This window comes from Copadichromis virginalis, linkage group LG3, assembly GCF_057382275.1.
Source record: "Copadichromis virginalis isolate Kocher_CV1m ecotype Utaka linkage group LG3, C_Virginalis_male_GT1.1, whole genome shotgun sequence".
Lineage (NCBI taxonomy): Eukaryota > Metazoa > Chordata > Actinopteri > Cichliformes > Cichlidae > Copadichromis > Copadichromis virginalis.
Window position 1 is genome coordinate 64562697 of NC_140620.1, and position 14768 is coordinate 64577464.

General features: G+C 43.5%; 1 protein-coding gene and 1 long non-coding RNA gene across 2 annotated transcripts in view; both read left to right on the forward strand.

Annotated features, from left to right (window-relative positions):
• LOC146716611 (protein NLRC3-like) overlaps window positions 1-14768 on the forward strand; it is a 200365-nt gene that overhangs the window by 185164 nt on the left and 433 nt on the right. Inside the window, exons 4-8 of the mRNA XM_085452520.1 lie at window positions 781-882; window positions 3460-3701; window positions 3818-5657; window positions 7168-7344; window positions 11641-11817. Of these exons, the coding sequence (XP_085308646.1) occupies window positions 781-882; window positions 3460-3701; window positions 3818-5657; window positions 7168-7344; window positions 11641-11817 (2538 nt within the window). The remainder of the gene's footprint in view (window positions 1-780; window positions 883-3459; window positions 3702-3817; window positions 5658-7167; window positions 7345-11640; window positions 11818-14768) is intronic.
• The window catches only part of LOC146716618 (uncharacterized), a 117479-nt gene that overhangs the window by 35230 nt on the left and 67481 nt on the right, over window positions 1-14768 (forward strand). The gene's annotated exons all lie outside the window — the stretch shown is intronic.

Genomic DNA, 14768 nt, shown 5'->3' on the forward strand with positions numbered 1-14768 from the left:
AAAGTGCTTAACAATAACAATAAAATTAAAAACTACAGTGTAATACAATAATAACAATAGAAACAATAAAATAGAAGAATTGAAACAATACTAACTAATTCAGATAAATCCAAAATGCTTGGGTCATAATGTGTTAAAAGCCAGAGCGTAAAAGTGTGTCTTTAGTAAAGATTTAAATTGCTCAAGAGTTTGAGCAGATCTAATATTAAAGGGGAGACTATTCCAAAGTCTGGGACCTGCCACAGAGAAGGATCTATCACCACGAGATTTGAGGTTAGTCCGTGGAATGGACAACAATAGTTTTGAACTAGATCTCGTGGGTCTTCAGAAAAGTGTTCAGAGAGCAGCTGCTGTATTAGACAAAGGCTCGTCGTGTGAGCCCAGATGTGTGTAACAGCTGGATGAAGGAGAACCATCACAGTCGCGTCTCCATCCCGCCTTTATTAATGAACTTCCTGTTGCTTGCAGATGACAGGAACACAAAGTGTTTGTGCCACGTGATGCTGCAGGATTTGTTAACGTGTCCATGATGGTAACATCTCCTCGTCTAACTGCAAACACATGAGCGCTCCTAACGGCAGCTATCACAGCCACACAGGCAGACTGTGTCTCACTGTTGCATTCAGGGACATTTGTTTTCCTGTAAAAAGCTGAACTCTAATCTAAGAGGACTGTTACTGACAGGAAACAGCTGCATTATCTGCAGTCTGTGTGACCACAGCTGCTTCAATCACTTCATCAGAGAATTGATCATTGAATAAAACATGTTTGTGTCTGCAGAGGTCAGAGGTCACAGTCTGCAGGATCCAGCTGTCCGTCTGTGAGGAGTGATAAGTCCAAAGGTTACCCTCCAAACTTCAGTGCTGAACCTGGACCAGTGAGGTCAGAGACCTGTGATGACTCCTTTACATGTTTGTGTTTTCCTGGATAAATATGACCAAAGATTCATTAAAAAGGTAAAAATCTTAGACTTTGTCCTGTAGCGCTGTGTGGCAGGCAGGATTGGACCCAAACACAACCGGATGAAGTCAAAGAGGCAGCTTTATTTCAGCTGTGAACATGCAAACAGCAGAAATAAGGAAACATAACTGTAGGTTTGCAGTGAATGAAGCCTCAGCTCAACGCTCCACTTTGTCCCTCTTTTCCTTCTCCAAACAGCCACATCAGGAGTCTTTGATGGAGTTTTAAAATATTTAATTACAAATGTCCAAAGATGGGTTCAGGATACCTGAATCCACAATTATTAAAGCTAAAATAGTTCACAGGGTTTGGACTTTGTTAGGTGACGAGAGAACATCAAAGTGTTTTTTATCTTTAAACAGTATTTTTATCACTTCAGTTGCTCTCACAGCCCTGTTTGTTATTTTACCAGAGCTCTTATGTTTCACTCAGTGCTCCCACCAAACACCTTGGAGGACACATTAGTGTGATTTAGATTTCATTGGTGTAAACACCAGTCACACAAGCAGCAGGCAGCAGCAGGCTTTGTGTTTGGTAAAGTCTGTTGGCTTAAACTAAGAGAGTTTAGTTTGTTAGCACAAAGAGCTGTCAGCTAAAGCCCCGAATGCACTTTGAATACAGACGAACTGAGAAAAACACTTTAAATACAGCAAACAGTCAAACTGACAACATCTTGTTCTGCTGATCATCCACAGCAGTACATTTAGCATTCATGCTAGCAGCAGGCTATGACTGTCCATTCAGCACCAACACAGGTAGGAGTGAGCAGTGATAATAATGGATTGGATTTATATAGCGCTTTTCAAGGCACCCAAAGCGCTTTACAATGCCACTATTCATTCACTCTCACATTCACACACTGGTGGAGGCAGCTACGGTTGTAGCCACAGCTGCCATATCGCGCCATCGGCCCCTCTGGCCAACACCAGTAGGCGGTAGGGTAAAGTGTCTTGCCCAAGGACACAACGACCAGGACAGAGAGCCCGGGGATCGAACCGGCAACCTTCCAGTTACAGATACGCTTCCCAAACCCCTGAGCTACGGTCGCCCCAAGTCCTGCTCCTGATGAAGCAGGACTGTGAGCAAGTTTGAGCTACAATCCTATTGGCTTCTCAGTTTCTCCAAAGAAAAGGGGAAAAATTCTTGGTGTTGTGAAGATGTGAGTTGGTCTTGTTGTCGTGGGGCTGGAAGGATGCTGTCAGTGAGAGGCTTTTCATACAGTGTTGAGTAACAGAATGAGAAGAAAGCCACTGCACATGAAACAAGGTGCTCGTAGTGTTTGTTTACTGTGTTTGTGCCACAATGTCAGATCAGTTGTAGATTCACATGAAGACTTGTCCAGTGAAACCAATGCAAGTACTGCAGTACAGAGCAAAGACTAAGCAAGCCAGGAGAGCTCTCCAACTTTCTGAAAGTATCAGGATATTTGAGTGATAAGAAAAAGTGGATCATGCAACAATGTCCCTCAGCACACAAAACAATCAAAGCAGAATAAATATAATGTTTTAGATCAAACACTTACAGGGACCTGAAGAGAGAGAACCAACAAGATGTCATGGCTAACAGAGGAACTCAAGCACAGACTGAGTTCTGACAAACAAAAAGGTGACAGTTTATTTACCAAAGGGGTGAACCACAGTGCTCTATATATGTACAGTGAGTCGGGGAGGGGGTCCAGGGCTCCAGGGAAAAGAGGGAAGGGAGTCCACACTCACTCCTCTTCAGTCACTCTTGTCCTGCTCTCCACTCACACAGCCACACACAGGAATCACAGGTAAGCGTCTGTAACCAGGTCCAGGGAAATATTTACTCAAAGTATACACAAAGTTAACCCAGCTGGTGAATTTAGAGAGAGATTTCCTAGCAAAGAGCTGAGATCATGAACACAGGAGGGTCAATGTCCCAGCGACAAACTGCTCCATGCCGCAGCGTTAAATGGTTCCCGGTAAGCCCAGGTGAGTCAGCAACAGGTGGTGTAATCATCATAACTGTGTGGACCAAGAGCGAGAGGCCATTACAAGCTCCACCCAGGCAGGCAAAACGCTAGCAGGAGAGAGCAAAACATAAAACCTGAAAAGCCATCATGAGCCAGCCAGAGAGACACAGAGTTTATACTAGAAGAGAAACCTGCTCATCTTCATCATGTTTGTTTAAATAGAGAAAATCAGAAGTCTCTGTGTGTCAGACCACGGCTCTACACGGACACTTCTAAGCTGCTTCAGAGTGAACTGACCCAGATAATCTGCACACAGCGGCTGTAAAACAGTGAAAGTCATAACTGTGTCTCTCTGATGGAAAGCTTTTATTGTGAAGTCAGGAAGTCTGCAGGAAGTGTTGAGTTTGTATTCATCGCTCAGTGTTTAATGAGACAGGCAGACAGGAAGAGCAGCTCATTAGTGTTGATGACATCAAAGGAACTGTGAGGAACTGCAGTTTGGTCACATCTGGATGTTTTTCACTGACAGTAAATGTTTTAGTGATGAAGAAATGTGTTCACAGAGAGAGGAAGAGGAAGAGGAGTGGTGTTTGTGAGGAGGAGCAGCTGTCCTGCTGTGCTTTGTGTCAGGACGTCCTGAAGGATCCAGTCTCTACCAGCTGTGGACACTGGTTCTGCAGACAGTGCATCTCCTCATACTGGGACCAGTCTGCTTCATCGGGAGACTCCTCCTGTCCCCAGTGTGGAGAAAGATCCAGAAGCAGAGCTGGACTGCAGACAGCCAGTCAGAGCAGCTGTGTACAAAGTAAGACTGAACATCTGTCTGCTGATGGACTCATTTCTGAAAACTGGACTTCTTGTGTTGTTCAGACATTGAAGAGTTTTCTTTCTCTTTAGTCTCATTGTTTTTCTTTCTTTCAGCAGATGTTGGTCTGCAGGAGGTTTTAGATGAACATAAGATCAGTCTGCGGAGGAGATGTGAACGTGTGACTGAAGGAAGTGATGAAACAGGAAGTAGAACCCTCCTCAACAGGATCTACACTGAGCTCTACATCACAGAGGGACAGAGTGAAGAGGTTCATACCCAACATGAGGTGAGGCAGCTGGAGACAGCTTCCAAGATGGACGCCCTCCATGACGCTCCAATCAGGTGCCAGGACATCTTTAAAGCCTTACCTGACCAACAGAGACCCGTCAGAGTGGTTCTGACCAACGGCGTGGCTGGTGTTGGAAAAACCTTCTCAGTGCAGAAGTTCACTCTGGACTGGGCAGAGGGCTTGGAGAACCAACATGTCAGTGTGGTGGTTCTGCTTTCATTCAGGGAGCTGAACCTGATCAGAGATGAGCAGTACAGTCTTCTGGAGCTGCTCCATGTTTTCCATCCAACATTACAGAAGGTCACAGCAGAGAAGCTGGCTGTCTCTCAGCTTTTGTTCATCTTTGACGGCCTGGATGAAAGCAGACTTTCATTGGATTTCACCAACAGGAAGCTGCTGTCTGATGTCACACAGAAGTCATCAGTCAGCCAGCTGCTGACAAACCTCATCCAGGGGAATCTGCTTCCCTCGGCTCTCGTCTGGATAACTTCCCGACCCGCAGCAGCCAATCAGATCCCTCCTACATGTGTTGACAGGCTAACAGAAGTACGAGGCTTCACTGACGCCCAGAAGGAGGAGTACTTCAGGAGGAGATTCAGTGATGAAGAGCTGTCCAGCAGAATCATCTCCCACATGAAGACATCCAGGAGCCTCCACATCATGTGTAGTATCCCAGTCTTCTGCTGGATCACTGCTACAGTTCTGGAGCACATGTTGACTACAGAGCAGAGAGGAGAGCTGCCCAAGACCCTGACTGACATGTACTCACACTTCCTGCTGGTTCAGACAAAGAGGAAGAAGAACAAGTACCATGAGGGACATGAGACGAGTCCACAGGAGCTGACGGAGGCTGACAGGGAAGTTCTTCTGAAGCTGGGGAGGCTGGCGTTTGAACATCTGGAGAAAGGAAACATCATGTTCTACCAAGAAGACCTGGAGCAGTGTGGTCTGGATGTGACAGAGGCCTCGGTGTACTCAGGAGTTTGTACAGAGATCTTCAAAAGAGAGTGTGTGATCTTCCAGAAACCAGTCTACTGCTTTGTTCATCTGAGCATTCAGGAGTTTCTGGCTGCTGTCTACATGTTCCACTGTCACACCAACAGGAAGACAGAGGTGGTAGAAGGTTTTCTAGGGAATTTCCGAGAAGAATACAAAAACAGATCTTTTTTTAAGAACATGTTCAAGTCTTATAGCTTCCCATCAATGGATGTCTTTTTGACTAAAGGCATGTATAAATCCCTCCAGAGTAAAAATGGCCACCTGGACCTGTTTGTTCGCTTCCTTCATGGCCTCTGTCTGGAGTCCAACCAGAGACTCTTAGTAGGTCTGCTGGGTCAGACAGAGATCAGTCCAGGAACCATCCAGAGAGTCATCAACAACCTGAAGGAGATGAACAGTGATGAAATCTCTCCTGACAGAAGCATCAACATCTTCCACTGTCTGATGGAGATGAACCACCTCTCATTATTTCAGGAGATCCAAGAGTTCCTGAAGTCAGAGAACAGATCAAAGAAGGAACTCTCTGAGATCCAGTGCTCAGCTCTGGCCTTCATGCTGCAGATGTCAGAGGAGGTTCTGGATGAGTTGGACCTGCTGAAGTACAACACATCAAAGCGGGGACGACAGAGACTGATTCCAGCTGTGAGGAACTGCAGAAAGGCTGGGTGAGTCCAGATGTGATCATTAACACCATTGATCAGTGTAGGTTAGTAGTTTAATTTTGAAAATAAAATCAGATTGTAAGCACAAAGTGTTTGTGTCCGTACGCTGCAACCTTCCACACCATTCCTTTATTGTACAGACTCAGCAGCAGCTCCATGGATCCCAAATCCAAGAGTGGAGAACAGATTTGAAGTGTGTCACATCCATGCAGTCACAGCTGTTTCCACCATGTTTCCACTGATATTAATCCTGTTCAATGACACGTTTCATATCAGTGAATATGTTCTTTAGGACGTCCACTGACATGTTTAAGTGTCCTGCTGGAAATCACTCAAATCATCCATGAAATCCATGAAAAATCCTTTTAGTGTTTCTAACTTCACCCTCTGTCCTCTCTCTCTCTCCATCCTCCTCACTGCTTCTTTCACTGATAATCACACAAACATCGTATTCAGCTACAAAATAACACAATAATATCATCTGATGATCATTATTATAAGAGCAGGATCCATATTTGATATCAGAGTAACACACTGCTTGGTTATGTGCAGTCATCATCAGTGACTGTGGGTCAAACAGAAGCTCTCTGATTGGTTGCTGACCTTGGTCACCTGTCCACTCTCACCTGTTTGTGTTTGCTCTCTCTTTGCTGTCTCCATCCTCTCTCTCCTTTCTCTCCCTCTCTGTCTTTGTACGTCACTCAGGTCCAATGGAAACAGTGACATTTACAAACCAATCAAAGACAAACTGATCCATGTCAGGTTATAACAATATTCAAAGTGAATACAGGCTGCTGCTGGACACAGACAGGTAACATCATTTTGACTTGCTGTCACCTGGATCTGGACTCATAAACACTGAAGCCCTGAACAGGAATACAAATCATTTTCTGCCAACTAGCGACACAGCAGCAGATAATGGCTCAGAAAGCTCAAATGAGCCAATCATTTCTGTGTTTAGTTCCCCTGAAATCAGATCTGATATCAGCAGCTCTGAGTTCATTCATCATTATTGTCCAGTGATGAGATTTCTGCTCCGTTTGGTAACAGTCAGCAGGTTTTTCCTGCGTGTGGACGTGAACAGTCGTACCTGACAGCAGGTAGCAAACAGAGATCATCTTTCCAGCTGGAACTCTTCACTGAGCTGAACTCATTCAAAATGTTCTGGAGTCAAAACAGGAAACAGTCCAAATGTGTGTCTTCACTCTGACTCTGGATCAGATCTCAGTGACAGACTGTGGACATTATGGAAGCCTAAATGTGACACCATCTTCCTCCTTCATCTGCAGATTAAAGCCAAACAAAGATTCTCATTAAAAGTCTGCAGGTCTGAGAGAGACTCAATCGTTGTGTCATGTCAAACACAGTAAGAGGAGCTGAAGCACAGATGTGAAGAGCAGATTCATCAGATTATGACCTCACTCTGTTTTGTCTTCATATACATTCAGTCTGTGTTTATAATGCAGATTTTCTGCTTTTATAATAACACATTTTATATTTTCTATCATCACAGACTGACTCTGTGTGGACTCTCAGAGTCTCACTGTGAAGTTGTGGCCTCAGCTTTGAAGTCCAACCCCTCCCATCTGACAGAGCTGGACATGAGTGGAAATGATGACCTCCAGGATTCAGGTGTGAAGCTTCTGTGTGCTGGACTGGAGAGTCCAAACTGTCGACTGGAGACTCTGAGGTGAGTTCACTGACTGCGGCTGTTGTTGTTTTTCTATATTTCAGGTCTTTGATTGATGTTTGAAAATTTCTTTAGTTCCTAAATGTTCAGGATGTGTCTGAAGACAAATGTGAAGAAGTTTGAGTGCTTTCAGAAATGTTGTCTTTCCAAACGACTGAACAACAGTTTTTCCTTTTGGCTCCAAACAGAAGTGACAGACTTGAGCAGGGTTCATTTAAAGGCTGACAGAAGTGGAGTGGTGACAGGGAGATGTTTGACAGGACAGTGTTTCAGCCTCCACAGGTTCATGTTGTGCTCCATCAGTCAGTGAAGATGAAGTCAGTGCTGATGAGGCTGTAGAGTGTGTGAGGGATGTGAATGAGGATGATGAAGATCTGATGATAGCAGATAAAAACAGGCTGCAGAGACTTTGAGCCATACAGGGCACACAGTGTGTGTACAGAACAGCTGAAATCATTATGGAGGCCTCACTGGGATATGGAAGCATCACAGTACAGCTTCAGTGAAGCATTAAAGTCTCTGATATGAGATGAGAAATGAAGCAGCCAGAGCTTTTTCATGAGTGGAAATCCACTGTGACTGTGAGCTGCTGCTACAGCCTCCAGATTAGCCAGCAGCTCATCCTGCTCAACATTTCCTCACCAACTTTAATGGAAGTGTGATGTTTTCAGCTGGAGTGATGGTCAGGGTGGCCTCCCTCTCCTCTTCTTCTCCTCTTCCTCTTTCATTTGTAAAGCCACTTCTGCTGCTTTCATTCATTTGGAAGTCCTGTAGCTGAGTTTGGGAGAGACTAACAGCCTCGGCAGCAGAGGGGAGAAAGGCTCTAACACCACCACTTTACTCTGTTCTACCTGTCACATCATTTTATCAGGAAACAAATATGCTCATGTTTTTACTATGTTTGTCTTGAAGATGTAAGAAGATCACATGGTGCTTTTTATTATTGTGTTGGTTTGTTTCCTGTCTCTTGGATGGAGCCCAGCTGTGCGTGGCCCCTGGGCCTGTGGTCAGAGTGTGTGCTGGATAATCCGGCCCAGGATGAGGCCAAACTGACATGGGATGAAATGTCTGTCACATAATTGAGCTTAGTGTAGTTTCATTTCTGCACAATTTAAAAACAACCAAAACTTTGTTCTGTCTTTTCTATGTTATACTGTAGACTTTCTTTGATACTGTGTCCAAAAGGAGCAGCTTTTACTTTGAAGGGGAGCCGTCTCTGTTTCCTCTTCAGGTTGGATGATGGAAGCAAATGAGTGTGTGATGTTCTTTCAGTGTTGCACTTTGTTGACGCTCCCTGAGCACTGGTCTCACAGCCAGCTGCACATAGAGACCAGTGTTGTTAGTCCAGGTCAGAAGATGACTTGTTGGAATGAAAATGAGCTTGTAGTTTGTCTGCTTTAATAATGTGACTGGAAAAAGGTGTTGGACTTCAAATATGTCCATTTCTTTCACACTTCACCTTTAAAAGTGAAGCCTTGTGGTTCCTGGAACGGAAAAACACGACTTTTTCAAGTCTTTGTCCTGTTTTTATGAGAAATGTACGACTTTAATGTGAAACATTCAGAGTTTTTTCTCGTGTTATGTTTGTTTGAAGCTGCTTCCTGTTGGCTTCAGCTGTTTGGAGTTTCCATTTTCTAAACTTCTACATTCTGAATCTTCTTCAGCTCTGAACAGATGATGAAACACTGAATGATTTCAAGCTCACACTTTGTCTAATAAACTTACATCTTTCATTCTTTATACAGATTGAGGGGCTGTGGTTTGTCAGAGATCAGCTGTGATTATCTGGCAGCAGCACTGAAGTCCAACCCCTCCCATCTGAGACAGCTGGACCTGAGCTCCAACAACAAGCTGCAGGATTCAGGAGTGAAGCATCTGTGTGGTTTCCTGGAGAGTCCAGGATGTGGACTTGAAACTCTGGGGTCAGTCAGCATGTTTTAGTTGTGCTGAGATGAATATGATGTGAAAGTTGTGCTGACACTAAACTGCAGACATCAGGCTGATATTATACTGATCCACACTGAGGATCTTCATGGTAAAGTCTGTTTTCTTCTTCTCTGGTTTAGTCCATTGACTGCAGCAGAACAATGTTCACATTTCAAACCTTCAAAGAAGAAGAAAAATCCTCCACTGGATAATTCACTGTGAAACTCTCCAACTCTTCATTCCACCTTAAAGTCTGTCTGACACTGAAATCCAAAGCAAAATGTGCGTTTGCTTTACAGACAGCAGTCCAACACAAACATACACACATCATCCAAAACACAGTCCAACATCCAAATCTCCTCCACTGCCAGCATGAATGATGGGAAAGAGAAGGAGGAACACTCTGACATTCAGGGTTAGAATGAGTTTCATGAAGCAGACTGTGAAGATCAAAGCTGCATTAGAAAGCTTACATGAATGAATGAGTGGACAGAAGTGGACAGAGATCATCTGAAGCACTTCAAAGGCTTTAAATCAGCACATTTCTCTTTATTCTTTATCAACTTTGTTAGTTTCTCTCAGTTTTCTGTGGAATGAAGCTAACAGCAGGCTAATAAGATGCTGACCAATAGGTTTCTATTAAAGGTTGTAATTTGTATATGAAAAAGTGCTTTGGCTCAGCAGGGATCAGCTTACAGGTAGAATACAGCTGCTGGATGGGATTAGCATGTCATAGCTATCTACCAAACTGCTAACTGGGGGATTTCAGGCCATCTATGGATCATTTTTGCTAACTGTTTATTCAGCTTAGGCTCACAGGGCTGCAGCCTGTGCCCTAGCTGTCATAGGGAAGAGGTGTGGTCCACCTGCACAGGTGAGCAGTCCATCACAGGGCCAACAGAGAGAGACAGAGAAGCACTCTCTCACATCCACACCTACAGCCAATTTAGAAGCACCAATGAACCTAAGCAGCATTTCATTGGACTGTGGGAGAACATCCAACCTCCACAGAAAGGCCAACAAGCTTCAACCTACAACCTTCTTGCTTTAAGGCACTAGTGCGAACCACTTTCCCCATTTCAGCCCAAATCCTGCATCTTCCTGTTTCTGACTCCAGGCCAGCTCCACTAACACTTTCTCATCAGACACTGCCACCTAGTGGAGGAAGTCTTAGTTCCATTTGAAGCTTCAGATGACAGTTAGTTCCTTTACAAAGAGGTGGAGGTGGTGGGGCCACAGCACCATCATCACTGAGTGCCATAGGACACTTAACCTTTGTTTCCATATGCTGGGAACTTCCTGTTGTTCCAAGGAGGACTGGAAAATGTGTGAAAATCTCCCAGTCAGTTCCTCACAGCACACTTCAATCATTTCCCTCCCACAGCATCAGGACCAGGGCTTTTTCTCTCTTTGGTCCCACTAAGAGATTTCCACACAAACACCTCATCAGTGGGACTCTCAGAGCTACCAGCCCTTTGCTACAATCACAAAGCTCTTCATTGAAATCAATGATATCAAAGCTGGAATCAAATGAGTCCAAGTCTTCTGCTGATTCAGCATCACATTCATCTTTGCTCCTTGTTCTGCATCCCCACCATGGACTTCATTCCTTTCCAAGCCAGCCTTGAGTGTCCTTTATTCAGCTCATCCTCTGCTTTACTTTTACACCTGATTTTAGCTGCTTTATCTCTCTTTCAACAAGTTTCTGTGCCTCAATCTTTTTCTTCTCTCCCTCATAACGAGACAGCTTCTTCTGCCTGAGAACATGTTGGAGTGATTTACTAATCCAGGGCTGCTTATTGGGGAAAATACTTCCTGTTTCCAAAATAATCCCCATTTTTCCCAGAAATAAATGTAAGTAGAAATCGATGATCTAAGTGAGAACAAGAGCCTTTAAAAAGTCCCAGTGGGTGCAGTCAAAGCAGTCCCTCAGTCCCAGTATAGAGTCTTTGGTCCAGACTGGAACTGGAACAACTGTGTGCCCAGTTTGAGCTCTCTTCAGTGCTGTGACCTGACAGACCCAGAGGGGCCATCACATCACATTTAGAAGCTCCCCTAATGGAGCCACAACACATGTCCAACACTTAGTCTGTCTTGTTGGACCAACTGGAAGAAATGATTCAAGGACTTAGTCACAGAACAGAGATTCAAATCTCCAAAATCCAACTGGCTGCATCAGGACATATAGTCTGAAACTCTGCACAGTTTCCTGTTTGAAGCTGCTTCCTGTTGGCTTCAGCTGTTTGGAGTTTCCATTTTCTAAACTTCTACATTCTGAACCTTCTTCAGCTCTGAACAGATGATGAAACACTGAATGATTTCAAGCTCACACTTTGTCTAATAAACTTACATCTTTCATTCTTTATACAGATTGATGGACTGTGGTTTGTCAGAGATCAGCTGTGATTATCTGGCAGCAGCACTGAAGTCCAACCCCTCCCATCTGAGAGAGCTGGACCTGAGCTCCAACTACAAGCTGCAGGATTCAGGAGTGAAGCATCTGTGTGGTTTCCTGGAGAGTCCAGGATGTGGACTTGAAACTCTGAGGTCAGTCAGCATGTTTTAGTTGTGCTGAAATGAATATGATGTGAAAGTTGTGCTGACACTAAACTGCAGACATCAGGCTGATATTATACTGATCCACACTGAGGATCTTCATGGTAAAGTCTGTTTTCTTCTTCTCTGGTTTAGTCCATTGACTGCAGCAGAACAATGTTCACATTTCAAACAGTGAGACTCAACGTATGGCCCGCGGCCCACACGCGGCCTGCCCACCTTCCCTGATTCAGAGAGAGGGGACCCTGATTAACTGTGTAGTGTTCTTCCTCACAGTTCTAAGTATCAGACACAACAATGAATAATCCACAGCTGACTGTCTTTAGCAGGTCAAAGGTCACGGCACACAGCAGGCAGTGGGAAATATTATAATTCTGATCATTTATCAGCACATATCCATATGTATAAAAACAAAGCTGACACTGTGAGACTTGATCAGAGGTGTGATCATCACAGCAGAGGCCTTTGTGTCAAAGTCACTGAGGATCAAACAGAAACACATGAAGCAGATTTTCCTGTTCTGGCTTTTTATAGCAGATAACCTACAAAATATTCTGCAGTCCATCAAAAACTGAAGCAAACCATGAATCAACATGTGAACATGAGCTGATGCTGCTGAAGTGAAGCAAAGTTACAGAGGTTTGATTACAGACACAGCTGAGAGTTTGTAATCTGTCATCATTTTAAAAGGTTTACATTTCTTCAGTATATCCACATTTGCAGCTGGTACCTCAACCTCCACTTGTCCAACACAACTGCTGTCCACTGCCTCCATGACATTGTGATTTTGCTGTTGGTCTTCTGTCAGATCTTCATCAATCACTTCTGCACGGGGCACACCTTCAGACTCTGCAGCTGCATAACGAAAGCCTGTAAGATAAAATTAGACATAAGGTAAATGTACACCAATATTCCAATGACAGGTGTGTGATTCATCTGGAAGTTATGTGCGGATTAGTGTACAGTGATAGCAATTTAGTATGTTTTTAGAGGGGGGGGTTGTTTACCTCCGATGGGTGCTCTTTTTCGCTTCCGTTGCGTACGCCTTGAGTGCCGGTCCGAGTCTGATACAGGTATGTCGTCATGCCCCATGTGCAGTGTTGGTGCCCAGTCTGGATTTGTTACATCCATTTCATATGCTGGTTTGCCTGCAATAATGCCAAATCATAAGCTACTCAGTCGACATGACGTGGTTCTGCAGCATCACACATTAGCATGTTTTATCTCATTATCTATGACCTCAGCACATTGAAAATCACACTAAAAGCCTTTCAAGAGTGATATGAATTAATTTAGAACTCACCGGAAAGAAAATGCCGTGAGCAAACCAACAAAAAGCTGGGGATTGCAGAGAACTCGATATCCGCTCGTCTCACCGCTGCAATCCAAGCCTGACGTCTTTGTTTAGTAATATCGGATACATGGGATCCCTCACGTTGCCTCCAGGATGGAAAACGATGAAAAGAGAGCCCGTTATCCAGCTTCTTGCCTTCACGATCGTGTGATCTAACGTTGCAACCGACAACACAACACGTACGATCCATAGCTGAAATGGTATCCTTTGGCTGGCCTACTGTCATGGCGGAAGGGGGCGTGGCCCATCTCCCGTGACATCACGCTCCAAAGCCCTATAGGTGGGAAAATGTACCATGTCGACCAATCAAAAATGATATGGAAACATGACATTTGGTTGTTTAGCAAAAGGGGGAAGTTTTAGGAGTGACCGGCAAGAGAGAGCGAGTGAGCGAAAGAGAGAGAGTTTTGATACGTGAGAGATTTGTGACGTTTACCGTGTTTGGTCTCAAGTTAGTTTGTTGTCTTGTGTATTTAGTGTGTAGCTGTTGTTTTGTTTTGTGTGTCAGTTCTACTAGTGATCGTCACAGTTGCTGCCTTAAAGCCAACAAAGGCAGATTGCAGTGTAAACGCTGAGTGACACACCTGCTGTCAGACCTGCAGGTTTATCCCTGTGCTGTTCTCATATGTGTTAGAGTGACACAAACTATTGTTTGACACCTGATTGTTCTGTAAATAGTTTGAAATGATTATATGAAAAACGTCTGAGCCTTGGCTGCATTTTTTGGTAAATAGTACCATATAACTTTGTTGTTTGCAAAACGTGTGCGTATTTTTAAAAATGTACAATCTCTATTTGCATTTCAAGTTATGAAGATGATTCGTTAAACATGTGTGTGGTTTTTACAGTCAAAATATCACTTTCTACTTGTATTTTAAATTTTGTCTGAATTTAGATAAATTGTGCTGATACAGTTGGTCAAAATGAGAAAATAACAGATTGGCAAGATAAACTGTTTTTAAAGGTAAAATATAGAGGCCACATCAAAAGTAGTCAAGAAGGGTTAAAGGCTAAAAGCAAAGTTGTCACCAAGTACTGTTTATATTTGTGTGTATTGCTGCAGCTTTTTTGAGTATTAATTTGGTGCCTTTGTGTGAAATAATGGTATTGTGAGTGATCCATATAGTCACAAAGAATAGCCACTTGTTTCTGTGCTACCAAAGTTCCCCGGCTTTCATTCAAAATGTGTTTATCGTCAGCACCTGCACATTAAACTACTTAAACATTATAAATGTCTTCAAGCTCACACTGAGGCCTGTGGGGTACTATCAGCCACTGAGACAGTACACACATTTATATGTGTTTGTATATGAATATTTCATACTTTAAGACTGCCTGTTTATTTAAGGGAGATGAACAAAATACATTGGAATTGTACAAAATAATATCATGGATGATAAATTAAATAGATTTTAAGTAGATGCTTGTGCATTCTTAAAGTCTTATATGTTGAACTGAACTATGTGATCTGTTCAAAGCCTTAATCTTAATTTGAAGTGAAATGTGCATTTTGAGTTTATACACTATGTATATAAGGCGACCGTTTCCTTTTGCAGTATTTTTGTGTGGTGTACTTTTCTATGTCTTA